At 36.5% G+C, this 26,342-nt stretch overlaps 1 protein-coding gene across 1 annotated transcript in view; it reads left to right on the top strand.

Moving 5' to 3' along the window:
• The window catches only part of Rpn9 (regulatory particle non-ATPase 9), a 37,562-nt gene extending 11,483 nt beyond the window's left edge, over positions 1-26,079 (top strand). The window contains exons 4-8 of the mRNA XM_081728461.1: positions 3,111-3,247; positions 5,073-5,187; positions 9,157-9,345; positions 16,030-16,227; positions 25,875-26,079. Of these exons, the coding sequence (XP_081584587.1) occupies positions 3,111-3,247; positions 5,073-5,187; positions 9,157-9,345; positions 16,030-16,227; positions 25,875-25,973 (738 nt within the window). The 3' untranslated portion in view covers positions 25,974-26,079. The remainder of the gene's footprint in view (positions 1-3,110; positions 3,248-5,072; positions 5,188-9,156; positions 9,346-16,029; positions 16,228-25,874) is intronic.
• Positions 26,080-26,342: the final 263 nt, after the last annotated feature.

The raw sequence follows: 26,342 nt of genomic DNA, 5'->3' as shown, positions 1-26,342 counted from the left end.
TAACGCTACTTGTTTTTGAGGAGCCATGTTCCAAGAAGTCTATGGAAATTACAGCGTACAGATTCCTGAAGAAGGAGGTCATAATTTTCTGGCCTGATCTAGAAAGTCGAGGTTTTTTAAACCGTTGCAACAACTTAGAATATTAGCACAGTCCAATGTGTGATCATCACAAACCGGAAGTAACTTCCTATGAACTGATGTGGCTGATTCATCACCGCTTTAGAATAGAAATTCCATTACCGACCTTGTCGGATCCTGATGTCCACTTCATTGTCCATTGTAGTTTGTTTGTGAACAATAATTATCACAGTTTTGAAGCTAAACGATCAAAGTATGTCCACGTAAAGTTTCATTATCATATTGCAACTAATAAAAATATTGTACTCATCTGTGGAAAAATTATTGAACGCCCTTTGTACGTATTCGGCATAGATCCTCGTTGCCATAAAGATGGACATACTTGACATGGGTGTTTATATTTTGTGTTTGTCAAGCAGGTAATGCAGGATAAAATGGTCCAGATATTAAAGTGGTATTTCACGTAGCTTCTGAAAATCCTTATTGACGGCTTCAGAGTTTGAATTAAGGATTTCTGGTAATAAAATTATATGTTGTAGCTAACTGTTTTACAGAGTTAGTTTCAAAGAAAATTCGTTACTAATACAGCGACTTGAAAATAGTACTTGAGATGTATGTGTAATGTCTGTTTCTTTATTTTCATAGCGTGCTTTTGTATAATACGGAAAGGATGTATCCACATATACGCATTCCGACCTGTCCCCGTAAGAATATTGTTCTCAAGTTTAGATAATACAGGGTTCTCGTCAATCTAAAAAGTCAGGAAATGAAGAATTTTATTTTTGTTTATAGCTTGTGTTAGTAAATAACGCAAATCGTTTTGAGAAGGATTTTGTTTTAGCTTCCTACAGGGAAAGTATAATGTTTCGGTAGGAAAAAAGTGTGAGAACGTAAAATAGTGGTAAATAGTAGTTCATGAAGGTATTCTTCTAATAGTCGAACCGTAGATTTAACCTACAGTGATTATTTGCCCATCAATTGTGAAAGTTACAGTTTTACTGAACTCCAAAGTCTCTGTGATAGTAACTAACTTGTCAGGTATATATATATATATATATATATATATATATATATATATATATATATATATAAAGGTTATTTGGAATGCTAAAAGACATCAATTTCAATATTTTGTTTTGTGATTAACTTATTTTCCTTGTTTAATACATACATTTGCGGTTATAAGTAGAAAATGTCATATATAAACCCCGGCGGAACATTGCGAGTTTGCTACGCTTACCTTACTCTACCCAATTGTCTGATTTAGCAGTAGTACAAACTCAACTATTATAACACCACGTTGGAGGCACGATGGCTCAGTAGTAGAGCGCATATCTATGGTGCGTGGGGTCCCTAGTTCTATTCCCGGTCAAGTAAGTTTGAGAGGGATAATATTGCGTCCATGGGTTTTCTCGGGGTACTTCCATTTACTCCCACATTCTAATTCCACCATTTCTTCTGTGATCATTCACTTGCTTTAATCATCGTCTCCCTTAGCCTAAAGGGCATAATTGTGATATGTTAAACTGAAAAATATAATTTCATACAACACCACGGTACAGTTAAAGCAGCTGTAATCCAGCGTTCAAGGTTTTGTTACAAGTCTTAGAGTAATTGCAAAATGAATTTTCTTTTTCTTGTGTAGTTCTTATTTTCCTGTACGTGGTCGATGTAGTTACGTGTAAGTTACAACACACAATTTCACATGTTCTCTGCAATACTCATTTCTTTATCTGAACATTAGAGGGTCGCGGTGGCTCAGTAATAGAGCGTTCACCTCTGGTGCATGGGGTCTCTGGTTCGATCCCAGCTTGCGCCAAGTAAACTTTGTGGTGGACAGACACTGTGTGCGTGGGTTTCTTCGGGGTTCTCCCGTTTCCTCCCATTTTCTTCATTCCACCATTTCATTCATTTCTCGTCATTACCGTTTCCTTTAGCCTAGCTGGCATAACCGTTGGACGTCGAATTCTGAGATTTAATTTCCTTTTCATTTCTTTATCTGAACATTGTCTTCGCAATTCCGAAAACTTAAAATACGGAATTAAAAATCACAGTGCAACCGGAAGCATTATTTTCTTTGCAAAGCTATGTGGTTCCACCAAGGATAAAACCAGGTATTATATGTACTGGAAGTACGTCTTAACCATTCGCACTTTCACGCTTGAACAAAGATATAACATATTTTGAAGTTATATATATATATATATATATATATATATATATATACACATAGGTAGATAGATAGATATAGATATATAAAAGAAGAGAGTATCTTTTGCATACCTTAACAACAATATTATTTCGAAAATAAATTCTGTGATACACTTCCTGTTGAAAAGCGCATAATCCTGATTAATGTTTTATTATCATTATAACTCTTCTGTTTCCATAATATTGTATGAAGTTGGATATCTTGCTTTAGTAAAAATGGAAAGAGTGCCTGTTACATTTAATATTAAATAAATGCCTTAAAACCTGATATTTTGAGATCTCATTTTAGAATCAAAGAACGTCGCAACAGCGGTTAGAAAAAAGGGGTTGCTCTGTTGAAATGAGACGTCTTAACATGTAGGTCTTTTAGTCAGAAAACTGAAAACATTTCCCCATGTGTTGGCAACCTTTGCGTTCCCAGTCGATCAAGTTTCATTCAGTTATCATCGTAAGCATACTAGTCTGGACAATCCCCTAGCATACGTATGTGGGTGGCAGAATTGCAGAATGAAATCAGATTGTATGAGAAATTTGTTTAGTACATTTTCTGATAAAATTGTACTAATTTGTGTATGAGTCGATGATGATTTGTACAGCAGCGTTGGAGTCTTATTTTTCTCTATTTACTAAATTGAAACACTTTATTTTATCGTAAGAGGAAGAGAAGCTGTTTGCTTAAGAGGTTCTTAATAAAGCGCCAACAATCATTTAATTATTATTAAGTTGGAACTTCCTAATTCAAGTGAGAATGTTAAATTTCTTTTTCTGTTATATGTTACTTTTTTTCATTCATTTTCAATTCTTGCTTTTTGCGATTTCAGAAAGTGATTGAAGAAGTGGGACAAATTTTGGATGATGCGGATGGTGTTACACCAGTGCATGGTAGATACTACCTTTTGGCCAGTGATTTTTACAAGAAACAAGGGGATCACGCCGAATATTATAGAACTGCTTTAAGGTATATTAACGACTGTGTTTAATTCATCGATATTTCTCATATCATTGTTTTGCTATTTTTTTTTTTTAAATCATTAATTGAGTGAAAAAATATATCAGTACAGTAGAGTGTTGAATCGATAAAGTTACCGATTTTTGTTTCAATCAATCCGGGGAGTAAAGTTTAAACTAATAGGAAGAATAACATTTAAGGTTGTCTTCTATTATGATATGTTTGTACAAAAGTTTTTTTAATTTTTGGTGTGTGTAAATGTTAGTAAACAGGTTAGTTACATTTTTTGATCGATTCAAAGTTGAAAAAGAGAGAAATTTCACTTTTCTAATGTTTGTGGTAAACCTGTAAATAGGAAAGCTCTGTTTCAATACAGTACACTTTTAAAACATAATGTAAAGAAAAATGCTCAAGAAACTCCTCGCATATACTGAAACTGACATTTATGTCGTATAAATCTGATTTCTTTATCCGATTCCTTCAAGTGGGTGGTTTTGTGGTGGACAAACACCATGTGTGTGTTTTTTCCTCGGGGTTCGTGCGTTTCTTCACACTTTATTCGTTCCACTATTATCATCCCTCTCATCACCGTATCCCTTAGCCTCGATTCATAACCGTCGGACGTTAAACGAAAAAAAAAAAAAAAGTCTTTGGGAGTTCTTCAGCAAAAGAAGTAAGTAAATACAATATTGCCACGGAATCCTAACGCTCCAGAATTCGAAAAACTTGGAATCTGAACGAAAAATTCGAGGAAACACTGCTTTAGAATCCACTATTCCTATACTGAAATCAAGGATCTTCTCAGCATATAGTCAAAAACCCAGACAATCGTTTAGAAGTGGCACAGTAATGCAGCCCTTGTTAACAGGTGTGTTAACTTGGCAGTAGCGTTTTCAAGGGTCTTATTTTGAGGGATTCGTCTCGGAAACAGAATGAGTTTTTTGATGTTGCCAAGAATCTATTTGAAAAGATTTTCATCAATCTCAGGAACGAGAACTGATCAAGTAACAGCCTCTAGATTCGGAATGAGCACCATCTATCATTCTTGGCTGTTCTTATTCCCTTATTTGTTTACTGATTTTGTTATTCGTGTACGATTAGCTTTAGGAGGTTATTTTGATAATAAAATTTAGGCAAGGTACCGCAAGGTATTATGAACAGAACTACCGTTCATGTTAATGGCAAAAGTGCCAACGCTTGGATAAAGTTCTAGGTGCACTTTTTGTATCTACTAATTTAAGGACATGAAATCTAATGGAACTATTGTTAAACATATCTGCCCATGGGATCACAAGAAAAATGACCTCAAAGTTCGAATATCAGTTTGCTTATATCTCAAGAATTTTTGCTAACAGCTCAACTTAATAGAAAAGTGTAACAACTAAACACAGTTTCTGTGTAATTTAGTTTTTAAATGTAAATATGACAATTAAGAAGTAATTACCAAAACCTAATTAAAAGTGCAATACCCTGAAAAAGTTGGGGAGAGAGAGATCAGTTTTATATCGGACAGGTAATTATAAACATGTTCTTGTATTCATATAGTTATACTTAATCACTTTTTCTAAACTGCGATAGTTTTAAAGTGCAGAGTTACTAGTGCTAGTAAAACGAAACTGACTAAAGCAATAAATGTATTAATAACAGTTGTGTTAACTGTTTCGGAAATGTGACATTTCCTTCATCAGACATGTTTTGGTTTATTAGTATGTGTTGAATATTTCCAAGTGATAATGAAGAATATAGCTACTAATTTTGTTATATGATGTGTGAAGATGACTTCTGTGATAATTTGTGTGTAATAATAGTATACTTTAACGTACATTTATTTTAGGTACCTGGGATGTATTGAATTATCAGAACTTAAACTGGAAGAACAGCAGCAACACGCATATTGCTTGGCAATAGCTGCCCTCCTGGGTGAAGGCGTGTATAACTTTGGTGAATTGGTAAGCATGTCAGATCTATTAATGTAAAGTTAAAAATAAGTCACGTAGTATCACAATATTGCGAGCGGTTATTATATTCAGTGAGAAAAAGCAGAAAGGCTATTATTCACCGCAAAAAATATGTAGCAGAAAAGATTAGGATGTGTAAAAAACCAAACTTCTGTCAAACATTAAAACACACGGGAATAGGGTAGGTTTTTTTTTTTTTTTTTTTTTTTTTTTTAAATACATATGCTAACCTTTTAACTATTTTTTAACCTTCATGTTTTTTTAAAAATCCTTTTTGAAGTCTAACACGAGCTGAAAAAGGAAGTTGCATCTTCCGAAAGCGCTACCTGTTGCATGTAGAAGAAAATTCTGTTACATATTTTTTGGGGTGAGTAGTAGCTTTTCTGCTTTTTCTCAAGTCACGTAGTATTTAACAGGTTTTTCACAAATTATTTACATGGAATTGTTCCATCTAGTGTTTTTTAAATTCTTGCAGAGTTTGATTGTAAGTTAAATAACTGAAAACTGTTCGCAAAATCTGTCAGATACGTAACTACTCGATGCATCGATTGCTTTGCGTTCAAGAATACTAAACAGAAGGAAGATGAGATTATAGTTTTCTTTTTGTAGAAGACTTCTGGATTTACAAGATCGAAAGAGCGCTTACTACACGACGACTTTTCTAATTTCTCTATTTAGTTACGCATAATGTTTATACTCTTTAAGTTTTCAAGAACATACACAAAGGATAGAAAGATAGTAATGGCAAAATAAACGAATCCGGAATCCTGAAAATTCCGTGTACTTTTAGGCTTTTCGGCCCTTCCCTGAAGCCTTGTTCGCGGAGGATATAACGAAGAGTAATAATTAAAACATCAACAGAGTATAAAGAAATGGACTCGTCGGGGTAGAACAATGAGACTATAGTTTGACAGCTGCTGTTGTTACAGGTCATGGTAATGCGGCAAGCTGTGAACTGACCACATCTGCCAGTAATTGACCGTACGTAACGTACAGTACGTATAATATAAAGTAGTTTGAAATGTGTTTTTTTTTAGAAACCGTCCTGTAACCCAGGACAACCTAGTCTGATATCGGGTGGAGTTTACTATATTTGATGAACAGTTACCTATAGCTGTATGAAGTTTACAGATCAGGTTTCCGTCACGTTGAATATGCTCAGCATTCACGATTGTATGGCAAATTTCAAGTCGTTTCAGCTTTATGACAACAAATTCCGTCTCTAAGTAGCGGTACGCGTGAACACGCACTAGAAGTTGTTGCGGTAGTTCGAAAATGCCGCATGCTGTCTTTCAGGAAGGAGGGCTATTTTGTGTGTGGTGTTGACTGGTCATATGGCTCCGAAAATCTCCACTTTTTGGGAGAGTTACATTTGTGCCCTTATCGATATTGTTCTAGTTACAGACAAATAAGTAAACAGCACATGAGAAAGGTTTTGGGCACAGCTCCGATGTAGTGAAAAGTGCGTTCCTTGGTGCTACGTGAAAATCCACTATCTCAAAGAGCAATAACAAGGGCAGTAAAACGTTCCGCCGCGACCCTAAATCGCATAATTGGCCAAGATTTACATGATTGTCTGCCGAAATGGGATGAAAAGATTCATCTTCTATCAGAAATCGTTCAGACTGGTTAATACGGATCATTGATATGTACTTCCGTACGAATAAATAAATTAATAAATCTTTGTTTAATATGAATCACTCTATATAGTGAAACGCTGCAATATTTCTCAGTGTAGAGATATTTGATCACAACCAGAATAGCTTTGTCTGTCCAGCTGCAAGCGTGACCACTAGCAAAATAATGGAGGAGAAAACGGAAAAAATGTGTATTTTTAACACGTCAATAAAACCAGATAATCCAAATGAAATACGGAAAACACAAGTATAGAAACAACGATAAGACGAAACACACAGATTTCATTAATTTTTTTTGATCATACTGTAAATTCCAGTATTTAATAAACGTATTTTCTCGTGTTGTTTAGAAGTATTTTTAGGTTCAGATTTTTTTAAATTTATGATTTGAATCTGCGTTACCTAGGTTCGTATGTAATGCCAGTTTTGTAGTTCTAATGGTGATAGTTTTAGATACCTCTCTTTCTGTTGAGAAAGTTCTAAATATCTAGTATAGGTAGAATGTATGTGATGATTGCAATGTCTCAAATGCTTAGCCCGCCAGTAAGAAAGGAAAAGAATCTCTGAAGACAAAAACTATTACTATACAAATGAAAATTACATTGTAATTAACAGAAATGTTAATGAAATATTGCTTCGGTATTATGACCGTACTTATTTCCGTTCTGTTTGAGTTTCCTATTTTTTTTAAGGTTTGTGTACATATATTTTAGTGGAACAAACTCTTTCTGTAGAGGTTAATTCATTTATATTGAGCTGAATTTGAATGTGCCACTTACGTAGGAATTGCCGTATTTCCGCCACCAATCTGCAAGCCACCTCTACGGACTGTTGCCTGACATCGGAGTTTCCATTGCAGGAGGCAGCTGGACCATGGATATTACATCCCACCGCTCTTTACAGGCTTTCCACAGGCCGGAGACGGTGCGTACTCGACGATGGGACAAGCGCCACTTGAGGAGTCCGAATCCACAATAGTCTATTGGAGTGGCATTTGGACTCTATAGGTATCTGAGAGAAGTGAATTGCCGAAATTTCAGTTTCCTGTTCCATACGATGATAGAATTCAAGCGATGGCTTCGCCATGTGGCTGAATGCCTTGTTTTGGTACAGTTCAACCTAGTTCACGTTTTGTCCGTACAATGCTGGGATTTCATGCTGATGCATTTCAGTCAGGGCATGAATCTGGCACTATACAACATTAATTTTGAGGTTTCGCTCCACGTTTTGAAGACTCAGTATGCCCCTGTAAAAGAAACCAGCCACAATCATGAACCCTTTTGGGAAAGTCTCTGCGTACTGTGTGCCTCAGCTCTTGGCGTTAGCAGGTCTGTATGTGACGGCACGAACTTTACCACACCTCATTAAGGTAAATCCACGCCTCATCAAAGGTAACAACAAACTTACATTGATCACCTGCGAGATGGCGTTTATAACAGCCTCTTGCAGTTCCTTTTTCTCTCAGCCACATGACACAGTTTCAGAACGTGCACATTGCTCTTGCGAATGACCGTGAGGCATAAATCCGTGTGAATGGCACAGTAATTGTCGCCTGCGATGTGCGGCATTAGCTGGCCATCGCACGCTGTGTGGGAGGATTTTTGGAGGTTACCATACGTCAAGCCACACGCAACATAGCGACGGGGTCCTCTTCACGGGAGGCCGGTTTTTAGCTGCTCACGTTGGTGTGGTGGGCTCAGGACTCTGTACTGTATATTTCCGTATAATACGATTCACAGTACCACGACCTGCACGGAAATTACGCACTTGACACATTTCTACGTTGCGCGACGCCGTGAACTTATCGTCTAAAAGAGCCATAATGAATCCCTCCGAGAATGTGTTCAGTTTCAGCGGCATCAGACTACATACGATCACACTGCTCTGCTTCGTGACTAACGAGATATAGTTGCTTGCCTTATGGCAATCTCACGGTGATGGGTTGCACGTGCACGATGCAGTTACACATTGATTTCGGCTCAATATAAATGAATCAAGCACCATATCTCGACAACTATTACAGTATTTCGTTAAGTTTCAAAATGATATTTACCTTTTTCTGAAGGAAGATTAGGATACTTTACTTATTAAAATTGCACAAAATAAAGCTGTATTTTAGTCTTTGTGAAGCCACTCTTGCAATTCTCATGTATCAAAACATAATATCTTTGAATGCGAGATTGAATGAATGTCAGTTATTTCTGATGTGATTGAATATGTAAGACTGTTTTACTCTATTTCCTTAATAGTCCTCCATGAGGGATAATTAATAAAAAACAAATTGCTATTACTATTGGTCTTTTCCTCTCTCTCTCTCTCTCAGTTGGCGCATCCAGTTCTAAACACTTTGAACAATACCAGTCAGAGCTGGTTGGTTGACTTGTTGTACGCCTTCAATTCTGGCAATATCGAAAAGTTTAACTCGATGAGGAGCAATTGGAGTGCTGTTCCAGATCTGAAGGCGAAAGAAGTATTTCTGCGACAGAAAATATCCTTATTGTGCTTAATGGAGGTAAATAAATTATTAATAGAACATCTATTATCTTATCATATCTTTCCTTAGCTAATAAATACTAACTGCCTGCCACTTTAATTTTTTGAAGATGTTGCAGAAGATTAATCTTATTGTAGTTGTTAAAATGTGAGATTTATATGTACTTTTATTAATAAATAGCAGGATGTCTACTGATACTTGAAATATTGAAAATCTACTGGAACTTTCTATCGATACTAGAAATACTGAAAATATATTGGAAATTGTTATGTAATACTGCAGAAATGTAAAAATTCTTTGAGACCCTTCAAGATTGTACTCCTGTGTGTAGATGTGATAGGTCTAACTGGCCAACCATTGAAAAACCAACTAGTTAGAGAAAGAAAATGGATATGCTAATAATATTAAAACGCTAATTAATTTTGACATGAATCTATCCTGGTTATGACGTTAAAAGGCTCCTTCAGAGGTAGATTGTGACAGACATTCTGAAAGAAATAACGTCCAAAAAATGCTTATTCTTTTTTTTTTTCCTTGATTTTAACTCACTAGTGTCTGTGCATTCTTTCTATTAGAATATTGAAGAAGACATTTTACTTTTTCAGCGTATTTTACAGGCTATCAAATATAACATACCGTTGTAAGTGGCACTAGCTCTTTTTTTCAGTTCACCGTAGTGTACTGTAAATTTCTCCAGTAGGACGCTGGGAATATACTAGAAACATCCAAGTCAACTACAGTAAACACCCTGAATAATCTTAAACAAATTATATTACAAGTTCATTCGTTTTAAGATTTTATTGTGATGTTACGTATAAAAACTTTTACATGTGGATATGAGCAAGGAGTCTTGTATGAACTATTTTTATGTAAAATATAATAACGTTGCATGTCCATAGGATCAGTCATTCATCTGCGTGCAAAATTGTGTTGTTGTAAAGTACTGTTTTCAACTTGCATGATAGATAATGGTTGTTACCCGTTCAGTTTTTGTGTATGGTACTAGCCTTTACTATATGCACTGAAATATGTACTATATAGGGTTTCATCAAAATAAGAGAACATACGGACAATAAAGTTGTGTTGGTTGTGAGGTTGACATTTATATCTTCACGCAATCCAATAGTGTGCACTAAAATATCACCGTAGCTGGTACGTATGGGAGATGATGCGAAAGTGCTAAGTTTGAAATTACAACCATACTATTAAAAAACAAACTGAAACATTTAATACAGTTTGCTAGTTTCTAAGTAATCTAGGGAGATGTCCGTGTTTATTTGAGAAGTATTATATGTGTAAAGTATTTGTGAATTTTATTGAGTTTGTGTTCAGTGCTTTAAAGTATCTGTGCAGTAATCATTATGATCTCTATAAAGTAAATTGAAATGCTGTTTGTATGAAGGACATACTTGTGTAAAATTATGCTCTTGAGATTTCAAGTGGATTAGAGGCGTTCACGATCTATTTTCTATTTGAAAGAGTACTGCACAAAGAATATGCTACATTTCGTCCCCTTGTGTAGTATTTCTCTTATTTACTTCATGTCAGTTTTTAAATTTCAATGGCACAAGAAATATTGAAACTGTATGTAAATACACAAAACCATTCATTAATCCATATTGAACAGTGATGCATGTGGACAGATTTAAGTGTATACGAGGTGTGGCAATTAAATAACGAGACTGGTGTCATAAATGTGATGTATTGCAAAGAAAGTTACAATTTACTGTTATCTCCTTCAATATACTCCCGTCCCTTATCTATACACCGCTGCATATGTGCTTTCCATTGTTTAAAGCAATGCCGTAGGTCATCAGATGTCACCCTGTTCAACAACTCTGCCGTTTTTCGTTTCACCTCTTCCACAGACTGAAAATGTGTTCCCTTCAATGCACTTTTCACTTTTGGAAATACATAAAAGTCACAAGGAGCCAGGTCTAGGGAATACGGTGGATGGTCGAGCACAGGAATGCGCTTGGCTGCTAAAAATTGCTTCACAGAAAGGGCATTATGGACAGGTGTATTGTCTTGGTGGAGGATCCATGCATTGTTCTTCCACAAATTCGTCTCATCTTCCTTATTCTTTCCCTCAGCTTGATTAGGACTTCTTTGTAGTAGGTCTGATTCACCGTTTGACCCTGAGGCACCCATTCAATCAAGATGATACCCCTGATATTGGAAAAAACGATGAGCATTGCCTTCACTTTGGACTTGCTCATTCGTGCTTTTTTTTCATTCTTGGCGATGTGGGAGTCTTCCAGTGCATGGATTGACGCTTAGTCTCGAGTCATACTGGAAAATCCATGTTTCATCACATGTGATGACACGTGTTAGCAAGTCTGGTTCTGCTTTGAATCGTTTCATGACGTCACAGCAAATGGTCTTTCGAATCTCTTTTTGTTGCTGAGAGAGGTTTTTCGGGACAATTTTTGCACAAACTTTTGTCATGTTTAAATTGTCATGCAAAATTTGTCTTACTGTCTCTTTGTTAATGTTTGTCATGTCTGCGATCATCCGAATGCTCAGACGTCTGTCTTTCCGCACAAGTTTATTAATTTTTTGAACATTTTTCGTTCGTTTTTGAACTCAAAGGGCGGCCGGGTCGTTCATCATCTTCAACTTCCTCCGTACCTTCTGAAAATCGTTTGTGCCATTCGAAAACTCGCGCACGTGACATAACATTATCACCATACACCTCTTTTAACATTGCATATCCCGTCGGTGTTTTTTAAAATTTCACCAGAAATTTGATGTTAAAGTCGCTGCTCAACTTTACTGTTCACCATGATTCGGGCACTACTACAGAACACTTATCTTTTTCATGCAAGCCCGCAAAGAAAAGAAAAGCTTTCAGAATTATGAAACAAACAGTGGCTGCTCATGAAGGTTCAAGATCAACAACACATCATTAGCTACCTCCCTCCCACGATCCTACGCGACAGGAGGTGGGCAGTCTCGTTATTTAATTGCCACACCTCATATATATATATATATATATATATATATATACTATATGATCAAAAGTATCCGGACACCCCCCCCAAAACATACGTTTTTCATATTAGGTGCATTGTGCTGCCACCTATTGCCAGATACTCATTATCAGCGACCTGAGTAGTCTTTAGACATCGTGAGAAAGCAGAATGGGGCGCTCCGCGGAACTCACGGACTTCGAACGTGGTCAGGTGATTGGGTGTCACTTGTGTCAGAAGTCTGTACGCGAGATTTCCACACTCCTAAACATCCCTAGGTCCACTGTTTCTGATGTGATAGTGAAGTGGAAACGTGAAGGGACATGTACAGCACAAAAACGTACAGGCCGACCTCGTCTGTTGACTGACAGAGACCGCCGACAGTTGAAGAGGGTCGTAAAGTGTAATAGGCAGACATCTATCCAGACCATCACACAGGAATTCCAAACTGCATCAGGATCCACTCCAAGTACTATGACAGTTAGGCATGAGGTGGGAAAATTTGGATTTCATGGTCGAGCGGCTGCTCATAAGCCACACATCATGCAGGTAAATGCCAAATGACGCCTTGCTTGGTGTAAGGAGCGTAAACATTGGACGATTGTAGAGTGGAAAAACGTTATGTGGAGTGACGAATCATGGTACACAATGTAGCGATCCGATGGCAGGGTGTGGGTATAGCGAATGCCTGGTGAATGTCATCTGTCAGCGTGTGTAGTGCCAACAGTAAAATTCGGAGGTGGTGGTCTTATGGTGTGGTCGTGTTTTTCTTAGAGGGGTCTTGCACCCCTTGTTTTGCGTGGCACTCTCACAGCGCAGGCCTACATTAATGTTCTAAGCACCCTCTTGCTTCCCACTGTTGAAGAGCAATTCGGGGATGGCGATTGCATCTTTCAACACGATTGAGCACCTGTTCATACTGCACGGCCTGTGGCGAAATGGTTACACGACCGTAACATCGCTGTAGAGGACTGGCCTTCACAGAGCCCTGACTTGAATCCTATAGAATACCTTTGGGATGTTTTGGAATGCCGACTTCGTGCCAGGCCTCACCGGCCTACATCGATACCTCTCCTCAGTTCAGCACCCCGTGAAGAATGGGCTGCCATTTCCCAAGAAACCTTCCAGCGCCTGATTTAAAATGTGCCTGCAAGAGTGGAAGCTGTCATCAAGGCTAAGGGTGGGCCAACACCATATTGAATTTCAGCAGTACCGATAGAGGGCACCACGAACTTGTAAGTCATTTTCAGCCAGGTGGCAGATACTTTTGATCACATAGTATATATATATATATATATATATATATATATATATATATATATATATATATATATACAGGGTGGGCAATTTATCTGGAACATCCGTGAGAACGGAGAAACCAGAAGAGGGAGAAAAACGAAGCGTTGCATGAAGCAACTATAAAGAGGGGTATATCGTTTTACGTATTAACAGCACCACCCAGTGAACAGTGTTGCCATCCCAGTATAATATTATATTTTTTCAAGTGGCACTACGTCAGATTATTACATATTTCAAATCAACATGTGAAACGAAAACTTAAAATATCACATTTATTATTCAGTGTTACAAACTAAGGACGTTATAATACCACAAACATCCAAAGTTATTAAGTTTCTATCACACATACAGCACAATAGAGATGGACAAGACAATGCACATCGGAACTACCTTAGCGTCGGATACTATGGTCATAGTATGACTTGTTTTGAATGAATAGCAGCGAAGTTACAAGGGCTTCAAAATTTGAAGTTTTTCGAAAGACTATTTAAAAAACAATGTTTAGATAACTATCATATTTTGTGTTTTGCAATGGATGTGTAAATTATTTTGCAGTTTACACTACTTCGATATCTCAAACCGTTCCGGAGATATGATAAACATTACTGAAGTTTGCAACACTGCTTAAATCATGAAATTGCGAGAACTTGTTGTAATGACATGTACTAAAAGTTATTCCTGCAATGAGAAGGAAAGAAAAAGAGAAAGAAAACAAGAATCAGTTTAAATAATGTCCAGAAATACACTATTTTCTGCAATGTTGCGAACTCTTATCAATGTTTATCATATCTCCGTACCGGTTTAAGATATCGAAATGCTGTGAACGGCAAAACGATTTGTTTGCCAATTGCAAATCACACAAGTAATTAGATATGATACTTACGTAAGCATGTTTTCGAAATAAAACCTTTAAAAGAAAATTCAAGCCCTTGTAATTTCTTTGCTATTAATTGAAAACAAGTCGTACCATGACCATAGTATTCAACCCTAAGATACTTCCGATGTTCATTGTTTTGTCCATCTCCGTTGTGCTGTTGTGTGATAGAGGTTTCCAAATTTTGGATGTTTGTGATACTATAACATCCTTAGTTTGCAGCACTGAATAATAAATGCGCTATTTTAAGATTTCGTTTAACATGTTGATTTGAAATATGTAATAATCTGACGTAGTGCCGTTTGAAAAAGTATAACTTTAAACTTGGATGGCAACACTGTTCACTGTGTGTTACTATTTAATACCTAAAACGATGTCCTCCTCCTTATAGTTGCTTCGTGCGAAGTTTCGTTTTTCTCACTCTTCTGGTTTCTCCGTTATCATGGATGTTGGAGATAAATTGTCCACCCATATATTTCTAATCGACGTTATCATTCTATATTTCTCTGATACGGCATGCCAGAAGATCGAGGTTTATGGCACGGTTATGGCAGGAAACTAAATAGTGTTTTAATCGAATACTCAGAACAGCGGTGACCATCTAGTATTACATTACATTCTACATTTTACATACTCAGTCTTTAGTATCCCAGATATTTTAGGATTAGGAGACTTCCAGGTATTTTAGGAATGGAATATATGTGACAACTTAGCGCGTGCTACTTAGAAAGTGTTTGCATCTTATTAGTTGCACGACTTTGGTTCACATAGGTTTTTTCCCCCTCAAATTTACCCTATATCTTGAAGTGGTTTCCGGTATTCGATGAGAATGCTCTTTTTCTCGATTATTAAATAATAATCTAATACTAGGGCTTCATTACGTATGTCTCTTTACAAAATATGGTCATCATAACGTAGCGCACTACCGATTAACGATTTCAGGTACCAGTGACTTATTTCGAAAATTACTGTGCTGTATTAGTAGGTTCCTACATTGTTTACTGTTATTGATAAAAATAAAAATTGAGTAGTTATTTTTAATAAAAATTATGTTACTAATAAAAGACGAGAAAAATACATGAAAAGCATATCGAATAGCCTTAGTATAATTGCATAAATGTAACATTATATGTGCAGAATATGTGTTTGCGGGTATTTTTCTCGGAAGACAGGTCCTAGTCAAGTTGCCTATCACATGCAAGGTCGGATTACTAGGCAAGTAGAATAGAGTGTAGAGTGACCAGTTCATTTACCCTGTAGCGAAGACTACACGAGAAGCAGACAGAGGATGGGAGTGATGGCATAGTTGAGAATTAATATTAGGTATATATCACCCGTACACGATTAGAGTAATGGTGACATTACCCAGATATTTCTTTCAATAAGTCAGTTTTAATATAAGGCCCTCTCAAATTCCATAGTCAAGAAACCAGATGCTTAACAGAGGTCCCATGTAGTAAATAATAATAAAATGTAACATCAGCTAATTTAATTTCCATATGATCGAGATTATAATTTTACTGACAGTGGAAAATAATACAGTTTTTGTTCTTTCAGATGACATTCAAACGTCCAGCAACGAGTAGACAGTTGACGTTCCAGGAAATAGCAAACGAAACGAAATTACCTCTGAATGAAATAGAATTGCTGGTGATGAAGGCATTAGCTCAGGGACTTGTGAAAGGCGCCATTGACCAGGTAGCAAGCACTGTTCTGATGACGTGGGTGCAACCAAGAGTTCTCGACAAGCAGCAGGTAAATACTTCAAATTGTGTGGTTTCTTCTTTTCCTGAATATTTCATTTTTGACAGTGACAGTTATAACGGCCTTCTAGATGGATATGGTTCAGTACAAAAGTTGGTTTATTTTGGTTCCTATTTTGAAATCGTCCAAAGGACTTCCTTGGACCTAGTATTCAAGGACTTAGCGATGGAGTAGGGAAGAGGAGAAATGTTATATCATGATCCATCAAGAGAGAGCACAAAACTTAACTCCTTAACAGTTAATGGGAAAGCTAATAAATAGTTCAATAAATTAATAGTTACTATGTAGGTTTTACAGCACGAGTGAAATGAAGGTAATCTTACATCGATAAAGTAAGAAACTGTAAGCATTTAAGAAATGTGTGCCGGATATCTTAGAAGTCATCATTACCTCTTACAAGTATTGAAGTAACAGTTCTGACACCAGAAAATTCATTCGAAGAGCGTCCAATAAGTTATCTATCTATTATAAGACTAGTGGCTCAAGTCTCTGTGAAGGAACAGCCATTTTATGAGTGCAGTTCCCTATGAGGGCTTAGACATTTACAACAGTCCGGGATTCAATCCTCTATGTTTTGGACGTCTCCATTAGACTTCAATAGCAATTCGAACTTTCTACCAAAGCCGACCATATAACCACTGGACAACACGGTTCAGAGTTCGGGTCAGAACATTCTGGAAAATTGACATAAAAGTTGATTCTAATCGTATTCTTAGTGCCGATACAATTTAATAATGCGAAAGTTATTATGTTGCATAGGTATTAGTTATATATGCTGGAAAGAAAAGTAAATTAAAATTTCTTAAACTAGAAAATATAAATTTATACCATGATAATTATTTTGATAAAGGATATGCGAAATTTCACTTTTCACTTTAATAAACAACACCGAAACTACACAAACACATATTACATTACATTTTGGCACTTTTTAAAAAATAATTGAATATGATAAAATTTAACACTTCGCCCACTTATTCTTATTACAATCGCGGAAGACGCGGTAGTCGGGAGCCACCGATTGAACTTCACTACATCGTACGTTTTTTTATTATTTCGCACTTTCTCTTCTCACTCACTTTGATACTGGAGAAAAATGATTTCTGGTCGTTCCAGAGGGATGTCCTTAAGGTTGGAGGGATGAATTTCCTTACTTCGCATTTTATTTTCTTTTGGGTGGTCATGAAGTTTTTTCATTGTCCTTTTGTAAATTCACATTTTTTTTTACATACTGCGAGGTTACAAGCTGTTATCGCACCAGAAACAATTGTCAGACTGACTTGACTTTTCTCCCCGCCTCTCCGGGCTTAGCAGAGAGGCTTGCCATGCTCCCTGTTGATGTCAGAGCTAAAAATAACTATAACAACCTATAGGCAGGAACTTTTGGAGACGAAGTTTGCTCCCTATGCTGAATTTTAGCACCTTATTTGGAGAGACGAGAGGGTTCACCAAGCCTTCCGTCGCAGACGCGACGCACACACACACATATGAATATCCGTTTGTTTGCTGAGAGAAAAATTCTTAAGAGTGCTTTTATACGAGGTTCACTTAAAAAATTAGAATTTTCTTCATTAATATTCGATGAGCTGAACCATATGGTTACACTATACAGGAAGGAATGCAGGTAGGCTCACCTGGTCATCACTGTTTTTCGATGTAGTCCCCATGGAGGTCTATGCACCGTCGCCAGCGAAGAAATCCTAGAGAAAAAATGAGAAAAATAGGACGGGGGGGGGGGGGGGAAGGGACCGTGGTGTTTCCACTGCATGGACTCTCGCTTGCTCTCAGGATCCCAATGATGGATCCAGGTTTCGTCCCCTGTCACCAGATGAGCCAGGAGTTTGCCCTTGTCCTCCCCAAAGAAGTCAAACAAGTCTCGGGATAGCGGCGCTCCAACTCCTTTGTTCGTGGCATCACACAAACATTCGCTACGCGGCGTAACACAAACACTCTGCTTACGGCCATTGCGTTGCTCCGACTGACCTCACATTTCGCAGAGGGATTCCCCACAATGGCCTTGGCGTGCATGTCAGGCATCATTATGCTTCACCCCTCCCTTCCTGTATAGGGATAATTTATCTTTTGAAAGTATTGAAACTTCAAATGTTCGTTCCGAACCTAAGAGCTAATTATTATCTATTAAAAATACTTCTAAGATTGACGTTTTGAGTGTGTATCTAATTTATTATTTTAAAGTTGTTTCAGCAATAAATTAGGCATTGAATAAGCCTTTAAACGAGATATCTTTCGATCAGTCTGGGTATTTAATGTTTATTTATTCCGCTCAACTCGCACAAGGGAAAGAAACGTTATCCCGAAAATTTTCATATTATTCTTTGTTTTTCTAATGAAGCCACTTAAACATTAGTTTATAAGTTGCGTCATAATAGAGACTTTTGGATAGCCGCCGCATTTGATAGTAGATAAAAATACGATATTCTTCCAACGGAGTTTTCGTGTATATTTCTGTACCTAAATACGTCTTAAGTAACATTTTTAATAATTATCTCGTCTATTTGCAACAGCATCCCTCTCTCCAAAATTGAACTGGTTGGACAGTTGCATTACTGTTGTTTTCAATCCAAAGTACAGTGTCATTTAGAAGGGTGTAGAAATCGATGTTTAATACATATCGAAGAATATTCTCTAGACCATTATTTAGTCTTATATACTAGTAAAAACGCGTTTAAAGACAGCTAACGGGAATTCACGAAGCTGGCCTAAAGTTGATGCACAAGAAAAAGGTGATCTTACGTGGCAGTGATCCTCAGGTGGTGCCTGCGGCGCGGTGGCTCAGTAGTAGAGCATTCACCTCCGGTACTTGCGGTCCCTGGTTCGATCCTAGCTCGCGCTGTATAGACTTTGTGGTGGACAAACACAGTGCTCGTGGGTTTTCTCGGGGTTGTCCCGTTTCCTCCCACTTTCTTCATTCCACCATTTCATTTATTTCTCATCATCACCGTCTTCTTTAGTCTAACCGGCATAATCGTGGGACGTAAAACTGAAAGATTTCATTTCATTTCACCAGGTGGTGCCCATACACATGCAGAATATATTATAGAGGGTGTTTAGAAACATTCAGCACTTACTTTAATAGCACATGTAATTTCCTAGAATGGTCACATAACCAGGTTTTCGGAAAAGTAGGGGCCGTACACATGGGTGTGCGGCATTTCACACTTGCTGAAGATCTTAGTGTAGCTGGGTAATGATCATTGCTGGAGTCCAGTTGACATTGTTTCAAACGTGTTCAATATGACTTACGTCCGAGACCTAGTAGACCAGACTAGAAGGCATATGCCAAGTAGAGCACGCTTTGTTAAATTAATATGAGGACGCACATTATCCTAGTAGAAAATGGATCTCTCAAAGTATCCAAATAAGATCAAATCGGAGGACAGGATTGACAACGTTACTAGCCATACTTCGCAGAATAAATACTAGAGGCGAGCGAATGTGTAGTTTATTGTCCCACATACCAGTTTGCTATATGGGTTCTGTATGGCGATTGCGAACACACGCTGAACATTTTCACTCACCTGCACATCTACTGATATTCACTGTCCGAAACAAAAACGACTCACATCACTGAATGAATAGCACCGTCCTCTATTTGTCTTGCCATTGCAATCTCTCTCAATACGTTTTTGGCTGTGAGCAGATGTCAGAGATAATCGTGCTTGAGGAAGACGGGAATGTAGATCTGTCTCGAATAATCGATGTTAACCTGAGAGGGTTATTGTGGCTTTGATTATATAGGTAGTCGCAGTTTTGTTATTCAGGGCGGCCTGAATCATCGTTCTGCCCAGGCTCATTCCTGGAAATCCAGTGTTATTCCATTGTGTACACCACTGACAAACCAGTGACGCATCGCGACTCAAACAAGCAGAAGTTTTGCGAAATGACTATCTGACCTGTCGTAGTCCCATAATATAGCAATACCCGAAGTCAGTTAATTGTACAGTAAACGTTTATGGGTTCGCACACGTCTTCATTTGTTGTATTGTCCATCGACTGTCAAAATAATACTCTCAAGCAACATCGCATTCTGTTGCGTTACCCACATGAATTATAACTTCAGTAATTATTTAATTGGCATTATAGCTCTCATATAATATTCATATACATGAATTGCGGGTCGCTTCTTTAGATACTAATAATCTTCGTCAACAGGAGACAGTCAAATTTAGTATTGTAGTAGCTTTATATCCTACGTTCCGCGAAATTTCTTTTTTTTTCTTTTTTATTTTTTTTTATTTGTGGTTTCTTTCTCTGTAGGAAAATATTTCAACGAAACTGCTGCTAATTACGAGAGTATTCTTACGATATTTGACCATAATGGGCAATGCTGCTCAGTAGCTACACATAAGACCTATTTTATGGCAATGTCCCTTTGAAAGAAACATTCTGTATTTTGTAATCAAAGTAAAAAGTACTTGAAAAATTACGAAATTATGATCAGGAAGACATGGTTCAACTAGAAAAGCAAACTAAATATTTTAATGGTAATGCTATCAATGTTTGCCAATTAAAGGGTTAATGAGGTATATCGAGATGATTCCTCCCATCAAAATAAGAAAAAATGTTCATGTAAACTTGTGGGAGAAAAATGCTTAATTTCAGAGCTAGGACCATCTAAAAGCGTGAAAAGAATAATTTGCAAAACGCATTAATTTGAACACTAGGAACTGTAGAGTAGGAATCCATATCGGTAAAAGAAGTCACATATACATCATCCACACGTATATATTTCAGTAATGTTCAATTCGTACGCAAGGGATTCTCCACAGGGCATATTTCCCAGACATGTTCCCAATAGAATTCCCAGATGTACTAGGACTTTAAGATGGGTCCAAAGTAGGGAGAAAGTAAGCCTTGACAGTAATGAACACGGAATTTTTGAGCGGGAAGTCGAATGTGTTAGGGACCGCTAGTTCCACGATTCCTAATAACATATGCTGGAACTTTTTTTTCCACCTCGCTTTTCGATGGCTCTGGCTCCGAAACTGTCATTTTCCCCACATGAAGTATTTTTCATGTTAGGGATAACCTCTTAAATTTTTTCGGTATAGTTCATTAAGGTTCTCTCTATATATAATATAGTAGAAAATATATGCTTAATTCCTGTGTGCAAGTTGTCTTCGTATCTGTCTCCTAATACGATTCGACTTTTGCTTCTGTGAATCCCAACGAGAGTACAAGAGATGCTCATCTCAGAAGGGTTTGAAGTTCGTATTGTTTCACTCAATTACGCTTTTTAGCTACAAGCTGTTATGATAATTTCAAATACCTTTCACTTTTAACAGTATCGGCTGTTTATTAATTAGCTTTGAGATCATACGTTTTGATGTGAGGTTCGTTTTTTTTTTTTTTTTTTTTTTTTTTCACAAACAATATTAATCGGCAGTAAAATGTAAATTCCGGGAAGACATTGATTACTGTTTATAACCACTACTAACACCAAAATTTTCATATTCTGTACTTTTCCCTTAATATGAATTTGGTTAAACATTAGAAAACCTACAGAGATCTACATTTGTTTAAAGATCTCCGACAAAGCTTTTTTCGTCCCTGTGATGTCTGCAGCTTTTGCGAAATCTTTTCCACTTTTGTGAAGCATTTTCCTTAAGCGTTCCAAGTAGTTACGAAGCCCATTATTAGATGTCAGTAATCTATACAATGACTAATAAAATCATATATTGCTGAAAAACTTAGTTTTAGAATACACGCTAAACATGCTTTTCCAAATGTGGTAATATTTCTCTGTCTTTGATAACAAAGGGAGATTTTTTAAGTCACGGATTTCATTTGGGTGCAGAATTTTTAACTGAAGTCCGATTTTCATTCGGCTTGTGACATATGATCAAGGAAAGATGGAAGGTTTATGGAACTATGCTTACTGGTTTAAATCCATCCGGGGTAATATTGGCCACGCTTCAAGAAAACCACCAAATATTCGCTAGTGTACTTTACAATTGGAATTGAGGAGTTTTGAGATTTCTTCGTTCGATGGCAGCCTCGCCAAGGTCAATAGAAAACAGAAACTGGACCATTGTATTTGGAATTGTGCTGTATAGTTCTGTGCTACTGTGTGAATATGTAGTGAGAATAGTGTACTCTTTGGAGCAACATGAGTTTATCGTTAAAAATGTTTGGAGTACGGAATCTGTTGTTAGTACGCAAAGAGCATTTAGAAACAAATTTGCTTCACGTTCAGTTCCAAATAGGAACATAATGTGGTCGCAAGTGAATAAATTGGAAGAAACAGGATCGCTTCTGAGTGAGGCAGGGAAGCATCGGACTCCGTATGCGGGTGTTGTGGAAGATGTCAGTTATAGACTCCTTAGGTTGCCAAAGAAATCTCCGTCATTTGTCGCAAGAAACCGGCTATAGCTATTCAACATGTGATATATGGGTGTTACCACTAACACTTAATTTGTATTGTGCAATTTCGCTTCTAAAATGCAAAACCTCATTCCAATTGTAAGAGTACATTGGCGAAAATTTGCTGTTTTTCTTGAGGCGTGGTTGATATTACCCCGGATGAATTTAAACCAGTAAACGTAGTCCCATTACTCTCCCATCCTTCCTTGATCATTTGCCACAAACCGCATGAAAATCGGACTTCAGTTAGAAATTCTAGACCCAAATGAAATCCGTTAAAAAAAAAAAAAAAGTCATTCAACAAAGAGATAACACTCACCATTTTACAAATTCTACTATATTATTAGAGCTTAACGGGGACAAAATTGTCCGAAAATGACACACACATCAATCGATAGGTCTTATTGAGTTGAACAAAAGGATACTCGCAAGTGCAAAAGCTCATGCGTAGTTTTCGAAAAAATGGAGAAATAACATTCAATTTGTAAACCTAAATGTCCATTCTATACGAGAACCATGCCGCATATTGAGATGAAACTCATACTGAAATATATCCTCATTCAGTTCTTCATTAAGACACTATCAAGACGCCACTACATATTATGATTAGTGAGATAGCTTAAAATTAAGTGTTTATTTAATTAAAATATCCAAATCTAAGTCATATATTAGTCGATAGTTCACATCAGCCTGAACAAGATAACATGCTTGAGGGTAAATTTTCATATTTAGTTTTCGAAAAATATCGAAGGATAAGTTTCGTGGCGCCTCAAGCATGTCGTTCATTGCCAGCAATTGACAGTTTTTATTTTGGTGTAATATATTATTTATTTATTTATGTACTCTATATATGGCAAATACACTGTTAACTAGCAGATTCTTGTTTATCTTTTCCTAACGGTGACACATTGCTCTTTACGCACACACTGCTTGTAAGAAAATTCGTCAACATACTGTATCACCATACAGTGTAGAGCAGTGGTTCTCATTCTAATTCCTATCACGACCTCCATTTTATCACATCCTCTCGCCAGCGACTCCCTTATAATTTCTGGTTTCTAATAAGCTTGTGTGGGATTTTTAACATACGTATTGCGAAGATATCACGTTATCCATTTATTTTGTAATAGTAGAATCCATTTCTTGTATATAGTGGATACAGTAACTTCCCTAAAAGCGAATGGATTAAAACCAAATTTGGTCAGTTCATTCATATTACAAATGTCGAATCTGATCCGTCATACTCTTTCAAATGGAGGCTGTTTGAACTTTTAAAATATCATAACTCCCTTAATTTTGGGCCATATGATAAAAAAATAAAGTGGTTTCTAATTTTGGTTTACAAAAACTTGGACAGTTGTTTAAAAAGTTATTGAGTATTTTAATTTTCGAGAGGCCGCCACTTTATGTTCCATCATATTGTTGTGAATTTGGTACATTGTTGTGTATGTGTTTAGTATCACCAAAAACTGTTAAAACCAACTTGTTTAGGTCTACATTTAAAACTTAGGAAAAAAATAAAATTCCACACGAGAAGTCTACCTTCATTGTGGTCAGCTTGGTGAAAAAAAAAAAAAAAAAAAAAAGACCGCTCACACACATACGTATAGAATTCTGCAAAGAACAACAATGAATCCTAAACAAAAGCAATCCCTTTTATTAGCGACAGAATAATTTGTCCATTGTTGATTTACCAACAAAGGCAACACAGCTATTTGCAACAAATCCAACACAGGTATCTCAATAGCTTCCAATTTTAGTTGTATTTCAATATGCAGGTTTTGTTGCATTTGTATTTTTCTGGTATTTCAATACGCAGTTTCATATCGTACCTCTTTCATTGATTTTTAAACAACTTCGTACCTATTGAATATGTTTAGTAGACATTTTTTTTTTTTTGTTCTTAATACCGTAGTAATAAAAATGTGCCTATCAGAACCAAATTCAAGTCAAAATAATATTTAAAAATATTTTCCGCTATTAGATTCTAATTATATTTCTCTCTTCCGCTTAACTTCGCGACCCCCAGGTTGAGAAACACTCTGGTGTAGAGTATGTAAGAGAGAGAGACACACGCTTAATTAGCAATGAAGTATTTCAAATTGTGGATAATAGTGATTACTTTATTTAGTAAATATACAATAGTACAGGGTGTTTCTCAACCTGGGGGTCGCGATAGGGTTTCATGGGGATCGCGATTGTGTTTGTTGGTAAATCAACAATGTACAAATTATTCTGTCGTTAATAAAAGGGATTGCTTTTGTTTAGGATCCATTGTTGTTCTTTGCAGAATTCTATACGTATGTGTGTGAGCGAAGTCTTTTTTTTTTTTTTCACCAAGCTGACCACAATGAAGGTAGACTTCTGGTGTGAAATTTTATTTTTTTCCTAAGTTTTAAATGTAGATCTAAACAAGTTGGTTTTAACAGTTTTTGGTGATACTAAACACATACACAATAATGTACCAAATTCACAACAATATGATGGAACATAAAGTGGCGGCCTCTCGAAAATTAAAATACTCAATAACTTTTTAAACAACTGTCCAAGTTTTTTTAAACCAAAATTAGAAACCACTTTATTTTTTTATCTCATGGCCCAAAAGTAAGGGAGTTATGATATTTTAAAAGTTCAAACAGCCTCCATTTGAAAGAGTATGATGGATCGGATTCGACATTTATAATATGAATGAACTGACCAAATTAGGTTTTAATCCATTCGCTTTTAGGGAAGTTACTGTATCCACTATATACAAGAAATGGATTCTACTATTACAAAATAAATGGATAACGTGATATCTTCGCAATACGTATATTACAAATCCCACACAAGCTTATTAGAAACCAGAAATTATAAGGGAGTCGCTGGCGAGAGGATGTGATAAAATGGGGGTCGTGATAGGAATTAGAATGAGAACCACTGCAATAGTACGTCATCACCAGCCACAAGAACGCACACGCTGTTAACCAGGTTTCACTTTGTCTACAATATTTTTGATGAAAAGTTCATTAAATGAGTTACAACGAAATTTATAGTGATTGTGGTTGTAAGCTCGAGAAGCATGGTTAAATGATGACTAACTCCTCAGGGCAGTACTTAAGATATCGCCGTAATTAATATATGCTGAAGCCAGAACCGTGGGCATAGCATTATTAAACGTCAAACATGGTCCATATTTATGAAGGAAATTCAAATTAATTTCCATATTATGTACTTAATTACTTAATTATTTTTTATTTTATTTTTAATTTTAGATTTCATCGATGATTCAGCGATTGGATTTGTGGTGTATGGATGTACAGTCGATGGAAACTTTACTAGAGACAAAGGCACATGACTTCTTAACTTTCTAATGTATTAAGTTAAAGGCTTAAAATTAAAATTTCTAATAATTGGAGTTTGCAGAGTGTTATTTGTTAAGCTGTGATGAGAACTTATTAATAAATACTTTTTTTGGAATTTATCTTTTTAATTATTTTTAATCCAATCTTTGTGAGTTAGTTAAGGCATTAGATTGTAGGTTACGATCGAAGTATACTCCTGATAGAGCATGTATATACTTGTGTTTGGTTTAAGAAGCAAGTGTCGTATGTACCAGCGTATAAGCTGTATCCCATTTTAATCTAATGTACTAAAAAATAATGTAGAGTTCTGCTTCGGTGTTACAGACTATCGCTTACTCGATATCTTTAAGCTTTAAATGTTCACTCATAGCAATGCTT

Source organism: Thermobia domestica, chromosome 10, assembly GCF_964235325.1.
Source record: "Thermobia domestica chromosome 10, izTheDome1.hap1.1, whole genome shotgun sequence".
Taxonomy (NCBI): Eukaryota; Metazoa; Arthropoda; class Insecta; order Zygentoma; family Lepismatidae; genus Thermobia; species Thermobia domestica.
Note: the sequence above shows the minus strand (reverse complement) of the source record. Positions and strands in the feature narration are given on the sequence as shown.